The sequence below is a fragment of the Catharus ustulatus genome, chromosome 3, assembly GCF_009819885.2.
Source record: "Catharus ustulatus isolate bCatUst1 chromosome 3, bCatUst1.pri.v2, whole genome shotgun sequence".
Lineage (NCBI taxonomy): Eukaryota > Metazoa > Chordata > Aves > Passeriformes > Turdidae > Catharus > Catharus ustulatus.
This window is the reverse complement of record NC_046223.1, coordinates 85,955,987-85,969,679: the sequence shown is the minus strand read 5'-3', so window position 1 is coordinate 85,969,679 and position 13,693 is coordinate 85,955,987. Positions and strand designations below refer to the sequence as shown.

General features: G+C 37.2%; 1 protein-coding gene across 1 annotated transcript in view; it reads right to left on the bottom strand.

The window, feature by feature from the left end:
* IMPG1 (interphotoreceptor matrix proteoglycan 1) overlaps window positions 1-13,693 on the bottom strand; it is a 57,860-nt gene that overhangs the window by 27,792 nt on the left and 16,375 nt on the right. Inside the window, exons 5-12 of the mRNA XM_033054169.2 lie at window positions 12,294-12,361; window positions 11,144-11,229; window positions 9,937-10,083; window positions 8,611-8,669; window positions 6,985-7,005; window positions 5,309-5,562; window positions 3,934-4,010; window positions 2,600-3,098 (exon numbers count right to left, since the gene is read on the bottom strand). Of these exons, the coding sequence (XP_032910060.1) occupies window positions 2,600-3,098; window positions 3,934-4,010; window positions 5,309-5,562; window positions 6,985-7,005; window positions 8,611-8,669; window positions 9,937-10,083; window positions 11,144-11,229; window positions 12,294-12,361 (1,211 nt within the window). The remainder of the gene's footprint in view (window positions 1-2,599; window positions 3,099-3,933; window positions 4,011-5,308; window positions 5,563-6,984; window positions 7,006-8,610; window positions 8,670-9,936; window positions 10,084-11,143; window positions 11,230-12,293; window positions 12,362-13,693) is intronic.

Genomic DNA, 13,693 nt, shown 5'->3' with positions numbered 1-13,693 from the left:
TAAGCATGCAGTATGCTTTGTGTACTATAAGCTTGTAAGAAAATATAATAGCTACAGCTTTGAGTCATTGCTAACACAGCATCTTTACTTTTTAGACAGGGAACAATTATTTTTTCCTCCAGCTACTCAGCTGCAGAAATAATGATGGAATTCTTATATTCTGGTGCTTGTTTTAGACATAACTTTTGTTCAACAAGGAGAAACAAGATAGGATGCCTTATTTTGGGGGAGGTTTTTTTTTTTTTTTTTACAGCTCTAGATTTTGTTCTGTTTTGCAGCTTGACAGGTTCTAACCTAAATATGCAGCAAATAATTTCTTAAAGGGTCAGTACAGGTGAGTTAAAGGCACTCTGCTTCTTTCCTTCAGTCATTTGGAGCTCATAGGCAAGAGATATTTAAGAAATTGGGAAATAGATATGGGACTTTATGTAGTTCTTATGACATCAAGTCCCTAACACAATGATTGAAGAGAATGAAAAATGCATGACTTTCTTTTCCCTGCAAATGTAACATTTTTCCAGAGTTATAATGAATGTTACTTGAAGGTATGCTATGCTTTTATCAGTAGCACTACAAGTCTTCTCAGCATGCATTTGAAAATATGTGCATGTAAAACTTTTCATCATAAACATTATTTTCAGGAACACTGACAACTGGTTCTTGTAAGAAGTGATTTTTCTAAACTTTAAGTCACTCTGCTAATCATAAAGTATTTGCTTTTCTCCCATTTCCAAGCTCTGTGTATAAAGGCAAGATGATAGAATGGGAAGTTTATATTCAGTGCATTAACTGCCATGCAAAACAACATGACCATGAAATATGTCTTCCTCTTCCCAGCTGGGAGCCGATGGTTGTGTGTTCCCAAGTGGCACCTTTTACATCCCTCACTCTCTAAAATGCTGATGCAGTGATTTGCTGGATCCAGCCACACAATCCTATGGGCTGTACGATGCATGGATGCATTTCCCACTCCCACACTTCTGCCAGGCAGGTCCAGCATAACACTGTGAAGGATCTTATCACCATGCAGGGAGTGTTTCCAGTCAACTCTGCAAACGTCCCCTATTTGCCTTACAGGATGTGGCCAGGTCTCTTCCTGCTGGTTTTGGACATGGAGGATAAGGAAGAACATCTTGAAAGGGGGAGGAGGGATCACTATTCTCACTTCAAGAGACTTCTCGACTACAGGAGGGGCATGAAAGGCCAAGGCCTGGGCAGGGAGGGAACTGGTTGAGCTGGGACAGAGCAGAGTCTCCTATGGGAACAGGGAACTTTCCTGCAGCAGGGAGCAAACTTGCAAACTTTGAGCCTGACATTCTCAGAGATCCAGAAACAGCGAGTGTCGTGCGAGCTAATGCATATTGTTGGCATTTTGCCCTGAATTTGCCTTTTGTTTGTTTTCCTCTGCAGATTTTTTTAGTGTTGCTTAGAGACTATGTGGGGACATCAAAGAATCCTGTTGACTCCCATAATGTGCTTACCTGCCCTCAGCTTTTCTGTAGAGAGTCAGTCAAAAATTTGAGACAAAGCACATATGAATATTCATCCAAGAATGAATTCCTCCCTTGTGCCTGTAGTGACCTCTTGCATCTTACACAGGAAGCACAGGCTTTGAAGTGTAAATAAAATTTAAGTTTACTGACCTAACACTGGGATGGCAAGGCCAGCCCAGGGAGCAGTGTTGGAGAGGGAGCAGACAAGAGCTGGGACAGATGGAGGGCAGCTCCTCCAAATCATGGCTCTTGCTGCTTTGTCAGTGGGGGCTGCTGCCCCACACAATGCAGTTCCCTCCCACAGTGGCTCGTGTGCTTTGTAACTGCTGCTGAGGTGATGGAAGCAATAACCTCACAGATATTTTGCCTTCTGGGGAAAGCTCAATTTGCCTGTGCCCTGAAGCTGACCCTACTATTTTGGTCTGAACTTTCTTTAGTCTGCAGAGTCAGCTGTGGGAAACGCTTCTATCATGTATTTTTCATTTGAAAGGCTGCATTATCCAGACTTGTCTCCACATATGTATATATATCCTTTTCTCTTTTATTATGTATTTTTCCTGATATAGATGGGTGCCTCCATGCCTACTGCATGGATAAAATACAATAAACAAATACAGAAAACAGAATTTTTTTTTTTTTCACATTAATCAGACCTGTAGATATGTAAGCTTTTCTGAGCCATGGTATTCTTTGCTTGGAAGAAATTATGTCATGTTACTCCTGCTGCTGTCACCCACAACTGTCTGTAGAGCCCAAAGTAATTTACTTTCCATGTTTTAACAAACAAATTTTTTTAATGTTAAACCAGAACTTCCTTTTTTTTTTTTTTTCTCTTCCTGACATGTCTTTTTGCTCTGTCTTTTTTGAAATTTTACCATAATACTCTGTACTAAGTGCTCCTTATCCTTAGGCTTTTGTTGTTGGGTTTGACAACCAGGATTTTGCTGAAGAGGCCGTCAGAAATGCACATTTCTCACCTTTGGTTGTGAAGGAGAATTTTCTGTCATAATGGAAAGGAGTGCTTACTGCTCTGACATGTGTCTGTGTGTGTCACAGCAGCTGCACCTCTCCCACCCTGTCTTACACAAAAATCTCTTGTGTCTTACCTTGTCCAGACAGGCTCTCTTTGTCAGGTTCCTCGGAAGGAGGCTCTGCTGTACCAGTCAGCTCTTGCTTCTCTTCAGCTGCACTCTCCACCTCTGCAGCAGGCAGGAGACCAGGTGTGGTGAAGCTTCCTGCAGTAGCCAGCTCCACTGGAGGCTCATAGCCATCAGTGAGTAAGTCTTTGCCAGCAGAATCATCTGCTGGGGGAGGCAAATAGGAATCCTCTGGTTTTGGACTGCTGGTGCTGCCCAGAGCACTGAAAGGCACGGTGAAACTTGGGTGGTCGGTAGCAGTAACTTGGGTGTATGGATATCTGTCCTGAAATGGTTCTCTGGAGGGTTTGGTAGGAAAATCAGGTTCAGATGTAATAAAATTATTAAATTCTTCAGGGATGCTGATCTCTTCACTTAGATCAGGGCTTTCAGTTGTAAATTCACCAACAAATACATCTCCTCTTTGATCCACTGTTGCTGGACTGGGATAACCTAGTGGGAGTTCCTCCTAAAAAAGTTTTAAAAGAGCAGCTTTCATTATTATGTTTGAGTTTCATTGCTAAAAAGGCAATAGTCTTTAGCCACAGGAGCTAGCAAATAGCTAAGTCAATATGGAATCATATTATGGGTTGGGTGAGAAGGGGTCTTAGAGCTCATCTAGTCACAAACCTGCTGCCATGGTAAGTGACATCTTCCACCAGACCAGGTTGCTCAAAGGCCATATCCAACCAATCCTGGAACATTGCCCGGGCTGGGGCATCCTTAACCTCCCCAGGCACCCTGTGCCAGTGTCTCACCACCCTTACAGTAAAGAATATCCACTGTATACCTAACTTAGGTTTCCCATTTTCAGTTTGAATCCATTATCCTTGTCCGGTCACTACTGTTCCTGATGAAGTGTCCCTCTCCAGCTTCCCTGTTAGCCCCCTTTAGATACTGGAAGGCTGCTGTGAAGTCACAGGATGTGTAAAATGTTTGGCATGTGCAAGTGATCTCAACCATAGTGCCTGCAATTTTTAAAGTGGCCGAAGAAAGATGACTTTAACCAGCCCTATAAGCTGCTCTCTTTCTGTCATTAAGATGTACTATGAAGTGATGAGGCACTGTTTACTTTGTAATTAAATCTGGGAAGGATAATCAAGCAGTAATTTTCACCTGTAAGTGCTCTAAACAGTATCTCTGTTGCAGTACACCAATACAACATTCACCCTTGCTGCATGTACAAAAGGCACATATGTTATTCTAGCATAAGAAACTTTTTGTATGTTTACGTACCTCTTAACACTGTTTAATTTCCTTTCCCATGGAGAAATAAATAAACACAAAACCCATTATTAACCTACCAAATCAGGGCCTGCCAGAGGAATAGTGACCACGCCTTGGATATCATTGTCTAAATCACTAGGTGGTATAATAGTTTCTGCAAAAAAATCAAAAACATTTGAGAGAGAGAGAAAGCACAGAATACTTCAGCAGCTGCACATTGAAAAATGATCAAAACACATAAACCCAATTAAAAAAAAGTACCAAAATATTCTCCATCAAATTATTTTAAAAAGTCCATGTTAAATTGATGCAAAAAAGAGCATCATTTCCCATTCAAAAAGACAATTATGAAGAAACCCCAATTTTATATACGCTATTCTTCATCTGCTTTATTTAGCATAAATGGGATAGGTCTGCAGAGAGCTGAACCATGGAAGAATGCTTAAAATCATCTGAAGTGTGAACCCCTCAGTCAAATTCACATGGGCTATGATGACTCGTTATATTGTGCTCATTAAGCCTAAAGTTATTCCAGTTTTACCCTGAGTCCACACCATTGTTTGTGTTTTGACTTTAGAGCTCAAGTTGCTCCTTTCACCTCTCAGAGGAGATCTTTAAAGTACTTGCATGCAAACTGTTTTTCCAAAATTGGTTATTAGAATTAACTACTGGGAGAAAGTTGATTAAAATATTTATTATTTAAGCGTTCTATATACAGTTTTTCTTGGGACTTTTAATCTACATTAAAATATGACACTTTATTCTTACAGAAAGTATTAGTTCAACTGAATACATTTTTTTGGCAAGAAAATGCTGCTATTTGGAAACAAAACACTGTAGCTAAAATTCAGTATGGGTTTTGAGGCTGTTTCAGTAAATATGCATATGAAAAAATATTTTAAATTATTTTCTCCCCTTTTTAACACATCTCTCCAAAAGTTGTTTCCTAGCTTTGCAAAAATCATTGTGGAATTAGAAAGGGATACTTATTATCTAGATTACTGAACAGAGTGCAGACCTTCAGCTTCTGCTGGAGGTTTTCACACCCAGCTTGTCTTCTGCACTTCCTGTGTTTCAGAGTGTGAGTGAAATATGGTTTTACTGATTTTATCTTGAGATCAAATGCTGTTTAAGGTGTTGATCTCTCTGATGTTGCTGAGAGGTCAGATGGCTTGCTTACAACCAAGACAGAGCTTTCAGAAAGCTAATTTTATGTTAGAGGCAGATCTCACTTTTTTCTTGTTAAAAAAAGGAGATTGTCCATACCAGGAAGACACATTTTACTATAAAATTTACCTTATTTCACTACATCCTTAGGATGCTGTACAACACCAAGGAGAATGGACTATGTCAGACAAAAATAATCTGTTAGACAAGCAAAGGACTTTTGCATTTTTTTCTGAAATGGCATCAGTTTGGGAAGGCAAGAGTCCTGCCACCTGCTTTACTGACCGTCAGTAAACTGAAGTGTTCCCAGGTCCACTGGCAGGGACTGGTCTTCATGGAGTGCAGAGGCAACCAGCTGCTGAAGGTCTGTTACTGTCAGCTTAGTTCCTGATATTTCCCTCTCTTCAACTGGAGAAATTGGTATTTTTTCACTTTCAACTTTATTAGATCCAATAGTTGAGATGTCATCAGCTGTGCCTAGGGCTTCGGAGCCATCTCTCTCAAAGTTCACCACGTATCGTGCCACGGTGCTGCTTGATCTGCAAGGGGGAAAGAAAGGTGAAAATGCCCAGAGCAGCAAATCAGTCACTGGCTGAGAAATTATTTTATACACAAACAAACAAATATGTAATCATACATATTATCTTCTTTAACAGGAATGCAAAATTTGCTTCTTTCTAATGAGATTGTCACCTTCAAATTACTTTTCCTTCACCTAACCCCTTTTTTTTTTCTATGCATAACTCTTAATAAAAATTCCCACATTGAAGAAAATTGTAAAATTCTTCCAACATAATCTGATTTAATCTGACTACTCAGAAATCTGTAGAACTGGTAATGTAGTCTGAAGTCCTTGACTATTGATTCAAACAGCTAGAAATGCATACTGGGGTTATTAGAAGCCATAATCACGCATTAATTATTCAGGAACCTATGAAAAGGGTTCATAAAACTGCAGATAAGCAAAAATCTTATCACAAATAGGACAATTTTTTTTCTCTTTTTTAAAGAACAGCAGGCTAATGTGGCAAGCAAATAACTTTTTCACAATGGGAGTTAGCTTTTCCAAGCCCAAATGGGTGTGTATGGTTTCTCCCTAGACATTCATGTCTAACAGAAGCCTCAAATATTCACTATTTTTAGTACAACATTTTTCATACATGTTAAATCCACCTAATTAAATGAAAAATAATGAGTAAACATTGTAAATAACATTGTAAATATTTCCATTCCACAATGTTTCTTTTTTTAGGATGTCAACTATAGAGAGAAGAATTTCACTTTGTCTAGTATTGGCTATGTATTTGCATTTATATGACATTGCAAGAATTCAGGAAACACATTAGATGATTCTTCCTTTTAAAGCATGAGCAAAAGAGAAATTTTGGGAAACTGCTAGACAGATTATTCCCCAGTAGCACTTTTAAGCAGCAACAACAATAGGCTCTGTAGTTGTTTGTATTACCAGTGAAAATCTCCCTGCATTTTATCAAGCTAGTAACTGGTCTCTTTGCTATTCTATCTGGCTTGATAATGGAGATAACAAATCAAATTCTACATACTTATTGGAAATACTGTGTACATGGGAATAGAGCTAGGAAACAGCAGATCAAAAATGAAAATTTGAATATAAATTTTCCCTACTTATTTTTCACTTTCAGTATAGGGCTGATATAAATCTTTAGTCACATAAATGCAAATTTTCTTAGGTCAAATATTTTCTTTCCTTCAGAGAAATCCTGACAAAATTTGATTACATGAAACATTCAGATTAAAGTTAAAGCTGTCCCTGACAATTTATATCACAAATTTTGTACTTAGGCAGAACACAACCAATTCACTTTGTCATATCAAGATAAAGACATTCACTGATTTATCTATGTAGATAATAAAATTATTAATAATCATAATTACTATAATTAGTCTATAAAACGATGAATTATTAATTACAGAAGGATTACCCATCTTTCTCCTTCTTCTGTCTTCATTTCATCGCAGAATAAAGAGTGTGAGAAAGGATTGCAAAAGAAAGAAAAACAAGATTCATGTATACTGGTAAATCATTCAGTCATACACATCACAAACATCTTTTAACAATTTATCTTATCCTCTATGTGTCATCTAGAATTTTTTTCTCTGTGTGAAAATGACAGTCTACTCTCCATCAGTTCACATTTTCCCTTCCAAACAATGGGACTCACTGTGGTTTGGGAAGAGGAATTTCACTTTACCAGGGCAGTTTGAAATATCAGCTTTCCTATTTCTGTCATCAAATGGTGCAGCCTGAGTTGCAGTTTGAGCCCTGCCATTGCTAATCTCTGTGGTGGCAATGGGCACTGGTGGCAGTACTTTCCATGGCCATGGTTGCCACACATGATGGCTACTCAGGCTGTAGCCACAGGGCTAACTTGAACCATTAATTACCCCTGGAAGTCATGACTATGTTGACCTTCTACATATAATGCCCACTTCTTTTGCTGATCTGTAACCCCCAAAGCTGACTAAATTACTGGATAATGGGAATCAATCTAATTCTTCCACACTGATTAATGTTTTCATAGCAGCTAATTCCAAGTTATAAACCAAAATGAATCCCAGATCTCCTGGAGTCACAAAGAGGTTAGGTATTGCAAGTTACAACCATGAGATGCTACTACAGATTTTCTCTGCTTGTACTGCAGTAGATAGCTTTTTGTTTTATTAATTTCAATATAAAAAATATAAAGAACTAATTTTCAGACTATTTTGCTCTTCTTTCTCCTTTCCCCCCTGCAATTTTTGCAGAGAGAAATGCTAGGAACAGGGATATTGTTGTCTAAAATGGCATTGCAATATGAGTTTTCTTCATGTATTAAATATTGCTAAAGTACTGAATGCTCCTGATGCTGTGGCATGAGACCACATACATTTGTCTTTTCCCCCTGCTCTTTTTTTCCTTTTTGCAGTTTCTTACTATTAGCTATTTGTTTTTCATTTGATTCTTATGCAATGTCCTCCCCCTACCCTATAGATTCTCTATTGTAAAAGTACACAAGAGGTTGTGTTAGTAGTAAACACAAGAGGAAGCTAAAACTAAAATAAATGGAAAGACAGAACACAGCTTCACTGAGAAAGTGAAACATTTTAATTGTTTGAAAGACCTGAGAAACAACTACTGGAAAAGTTTTATATGTGTGAATATGTATCCTCCTGCAACCAACCCACTCTTGCCAAGGCACCTTCACTGTGACTCATGAAGGGCAGAAAAGTTGTCATCTAAATAACCATGCTACTAACTCTCTTTATCTTGCCATTTTAAAAAGTGCTTAATACAGGGTTGTTGACAAACAATTCAAAGAATTTATTGTATGCTTCAAACTCCAGGGAATCAAAGTTACTTTTACTAAGTAATTCCAAAGCTTAATAGTCTCCCTTGGGATGAGTTTGCACTTCCTATCATATTGTCCCTATGACATTCCCGTAAAATTCCTTTCTGTTTACAGCAATACACACCCCACTGTTCTACAGCTCTCTTCCTTTCTGAGGTCAAAAAGGAAGAGGAGAACCCTAGGAGCCAACAAAAAAGAAAGCCCCATTTTCTTACTTACTTGAATCCTAACACGCGGATTTCTTTGAATCCTGGAAGTTTCTCAAATATTTTTTTCATCTATAGAAAGCCATAAAAAAATTTCAGCATAAGATCTATGACTAAAAGGCAATTACAAGTTGACTACTTAGACAATATTTTTCATATTTCAGAAAAAACTTTAGGAAACAGTCTCAACTGTGCTCTTTTGGGTACCATAATAGTTCAGCGTAAACACAATATTTGCATATACTTGTTGTATTACCTGTTAATAAGTAAAAAGAAGCACAAAATATTGCTTTTCTTAGTAATGTAATTATGCAAACAAGTGATAATCTATTTCGTAACACAGCAAGTGAAACAACATGAATCAAATGGTTTTCTCATTTTCAGCAATTTTGGTTCATGAATAATTTTCTGATTCAAGTCACCTGTAAATTGTTAATTATTTAGAAATATTAAGCAAATGCAGATGGGTTTAGATTATTTGATAAATCATTTAGAAATTAAACAGTTTTAACTGTCTTGTACAAACAGAATAGCAATACATTTTTAATTCTAATGTTAACAATAGCCAGTTACATGGTTTTGAATAGAAGAGGCATTATATGTGTAGTAAACAATGTCTGCAGGCACTTCTCTCTGAGGGTAATACTGAAAATCTTCAGAGAAGATTTTTTTTCCAGCTCTGCCAATGCATCCTTCACCATTTTTCTACACATATCTGGAACTGAACCAGGAAAGTGAATTAGCTTCCACTAAGGAATGCTCATGAAACTGATGAGAGGCTTTATTTAATTTTACTAAGAAAACCTTTTGGGAACCTCAAGTCATTAACTGCTATCAGTTAAACTGATAGCTGAACATTCAGTTAATATTATTAATTGTAAGAAAATACCACAGATGTTCCAATTCTTACATACGCCATGGTAGTGCACAATGAGTGTATGTCCTTTGAAAAATAGCTCAGCCAACAGTAGCTAATTACTTTTAACATTTATATTACATTTCTCATTAGGTTTATTGTAGAAATTAAATTATGACAAAGTGCTGCCCATGAATTCCTGATTAAGTCTGAACAATATTCCTGAAGTTATTCTGTTCATCAGTTATCTAGGCTTCTAGTGATGTCAAAGATGTTGGCTTGTCAGCTTGGTGGCTGAATAGATGGCTTAAATGAGCTGATACTACTCATGAAGGAAATGTGAAAGTCTTGAGAAAACAGGAATGACCTGTTTAAAGTGAGGGCAGTAGATTCTAACCCTACTTTGTGGTGGAGGTAACTTCATAGTATGAACCTCAGCCAAGGTACAAAGTCAATATTTTAACATTCACTAAGCATCCCTACCTGTAGCTGAAATTTGGCAGCTAGTTGTTGGTACTCTGGGGAGTTGGGGTCACCAAGTTCAGCTGTGTACTCCTGATCAGTGAGAGTGACACTGAATTCCACCATTTGCTCCACAGGCAGTTCAGGGACTGCATTTGTCCCCAGCTCCTGGAAAAGAAAAGGCAAGTACAAAAAGGAAAGAAATAAAGAAATAAAACTAAGTGATCTTCCCCCCTCCACAATTCAGTATTTAATAGATAGAAATATTCCTGTCTAAGCCCATCCCCCAAATAAATTCCTGAACTATATTCCACAAAAATTGAAAGTTCCTAGGTATATCTGTTGGCTTAATTCTTCTGTCTTTGCAAACAAGTTTCTATTATTTGGGAAGTAACTTAAGAGTTGCCTTATATGCCTTATATGCATATAAGAAGATGATCAAACTTTACTGGCACAGACTGTTACCAAGTCTGGTTCCACCATCATAAAGTCACACAGTGGTTTCATGTTCAGAGGTTTACAATTGTTTTTTTTCTCATAATAAAATGGAATTATCCCTACCATGATACACCTTTCCTATGCAGTTGACTTTGCTGCTATTTCAAGTAGTCTTATTTTGTTTGCTGTTTCCCAACAGTGTTTGCAACTTTTCCCTCCACTGTGAGGCCACACGTGTGCTGAGACCACAACAGTCAGGTCAGGGAAGACAAAACCCCTTCCCAGCACCCGTGCCCTCTCAGAGGTCTCTTGCAACAGGTGCTGTTAGTGTGCAGAGGGGCAGTCCCCAGTGCCCTGCTGCATGGCTGCTCTGAGGACACACAGTGGAGAACCCTCTGACAGCTGGCTGGGCAGAGAAAGGCAAGGAAGGCCCAGTCCTACGTGCTGTGCCATGGAAAGCCCAGCAGGTGTGCTTTTCTGGCATTATTTAATGAAGAGTAATGCTACAAAATGGTGCAAAATAGGCAACAGAAGCCTTAAAAGAATGAAAACTGCCTAATAACTGGTCGCTATGCTTTTGTATTTTGTACTATATATACTCAGAAAGCATCATGCCCTACTCCAGTGTATAACAGATGCTAATAAACCCCTTCAGTCCTGCTAGCTGAAACAGAGGGAAGGACTCATTGTTTATAAGCACTGTTTATAAGGTTTCTCCCTCTTTCCTGTTAGCTGAGCTCAAAAGGAAAAGGTGAGTGAAAAAGTGGGTAGAAGCACAGGCTGCCCTCACCTTTACAGGAATCTTTGTGTCGTTGAAAATTTCATTGAGCATTGTGCCATTAGGTGCATACGGAGAGAGGGGTGTGCCAGGAGAGCCTGTGGGGGGTGGGATAGAAGGAAAAGTCAGGAAAGAATGGATTGCACATCAAAAGTCTTCCCCTTTGTGTGCTGGTCAGGTAGCAGCTCACTGGAGCAGCTTTCCCTCAGGAGGATGTGCTTGAGCACAAGCCTGAGCCAGTGGAAGGTGGCCGTGGAATGGGTAGTGGGTGTGGGTAAAGTTGCTGTGTTTTATATTTTTCTATATATAACATATAACATATAACATACAACATACAACATATAACATATAACATATATAACGTATAATATATAATATATAATATATAATATATAATATATAATATATAATGTATAATATATAATATATAATATATAATATATAATATATAATATATAATATATAATATATAATATATAATATATAATTATATATTAATTTCTTCCAGGTCAGAATTTTCCACCTAGAGGCAAAATTACCATGCCAGAAAATTACCATCCTTACCAATAAGATTCTGTTATGTTTAGTAAGAATATATGTTCAGGATGGTTTCTTCTTGAACCAAAACGATCATACTTGCACATTTTTGTCACTGTGTGTGTGAATTGCTAACATTATTTCAAAGAATTGTAGTACAAAACAGGGTTGGTAGGACTAATTATAATAATCTGATCAACTTATTGTCTTGGCATCACTCTTTCTTGCTTGTCACTCTTTATTTGCCTTGCTCGCTTATTTTGGTTTACAAAATGCACCAATTGACATTCTACATGGTATTTTATAACTGAAGAAAAATTAACCTGAAGAAAACTATTTATAACTGAAGAAAAATATAATTTATTACATTAAATATAATAAAAATTATATTATCTAAGTTTGAAACTAGGGAAACGCATACATTTGAAGACAAACTTTGAATACATATGTTGTAAAGAGATAAAAAAATTCTCCTCAAATATTATTGTACTAAAACATTTCCACTCCACTGAACTTCTCATGCTTCTAAAACATTCATTGAATTATAGCCTTCTAAGACCTAAGAATCATTGGCCTTAGCAATTTTTTTTAGAGGCAGACACAGAACAAGTATATTTGATTTTACCTGTAGAAATGGAGGGAACGTCTTCCACCTTTTTGCCTCCTGTTTTCTCTGCTGATATTTCATCCTTCCTATCAATTAAATAAAATGAATGATTTAATTATCTGCATATTGTACCGGCAATGACAAAAGTGTAAAAAATCAAAAACATATAGAAATCATCCCTATATTAAGTGTAGTTTAAATGAGAGAAGTTACCTCTAATAGAATATTTTGTGAGGCAGTGGAACAGCATAAGGACTACCAATCCTGTCAGGAATCTGCTCGTGAGGTTTTGTGACAGATTTTATCAATGCCACCAGAGGGATGGGATCACAGAGATTAAATCAGTGCACTTGGCAGTCAAAGAAGGATTGACCACTGTCTAAAATGCAAACAAGACTTCTTGTACATCACCTAAATCAGCCTTTGTCTTCTTGGCTATTTCTCATCCTATCAAGGTAGTTCAGTGAGAGCTTTGGGGTTCTTCCAATTTTAGAGCCAATGGACATTTCAGGTTTCAGGTGTGTTTCATATGGTGTGGTGTGAGAAAATAGTGGGTGGGCTTATTTTTCAATTGTCAGCCTGCATTATAATACCATAAGGATGATTCCAAATAATGACAGTATCAAATCAGATTCCTGAATCCAGATTATTTTGAGATGTCGAAATTTTAGTGTTTGCTTCTGGATGTAATATTCATGGGTTAATGCCTACCATGGTCCTCAAGGAGGACAGCTAAAAACTCAAACAAGAATATGGTGGGTAAGATGTATCACAGGATTTGGTTTGGTTTTGTTGATTATCTTCTGTTTTGAATTTTACAGTCATGTGGTGGTGAATACATTTTTAATAGATACTGTTAGCTTGCTTGGAAAACAGCAATAGTTTCTAAGTACCTTTTAAAATAAATAGATGTATTAAAAATTATTTTACTTAGATCAGAAATTACTCTATTAATTTTTATTAATTTGTAACTTTTGAGAAATTTTAGATTGTTAGGTAAGAATCTTCTAAGGGATATTTTGAGATTTTTCTCTCCTGAAATTGGGGAGTAAAGTATAATTCCTCAAATGTTCTACAGTGCATACAGATGGAGCATTTGTGAAAACTGGTTTGAATCAAAGAACTAAGGGCACTGCAAATGTGTAGTGTGGTGTTAACTGAGACAGCATAAAGCTTGTAGCACAGTCAATAAAGATGTCTGAGCTGCATTTCTACACAGGAATAACCTAGATGTTTAATAACATAAATATAGAACATGAATGAATTACAACTGATTTACCATGTCCTCTGGATATCTTGCATGGTGAGAACTAAAGTATTATTTGTAATATTTTCACAATGCTAACTAGTTATGTGTTGCATCTATACTTGGAGATTGATATCTCTACTTGACATCTATAGAAGATACAAAATGTTTT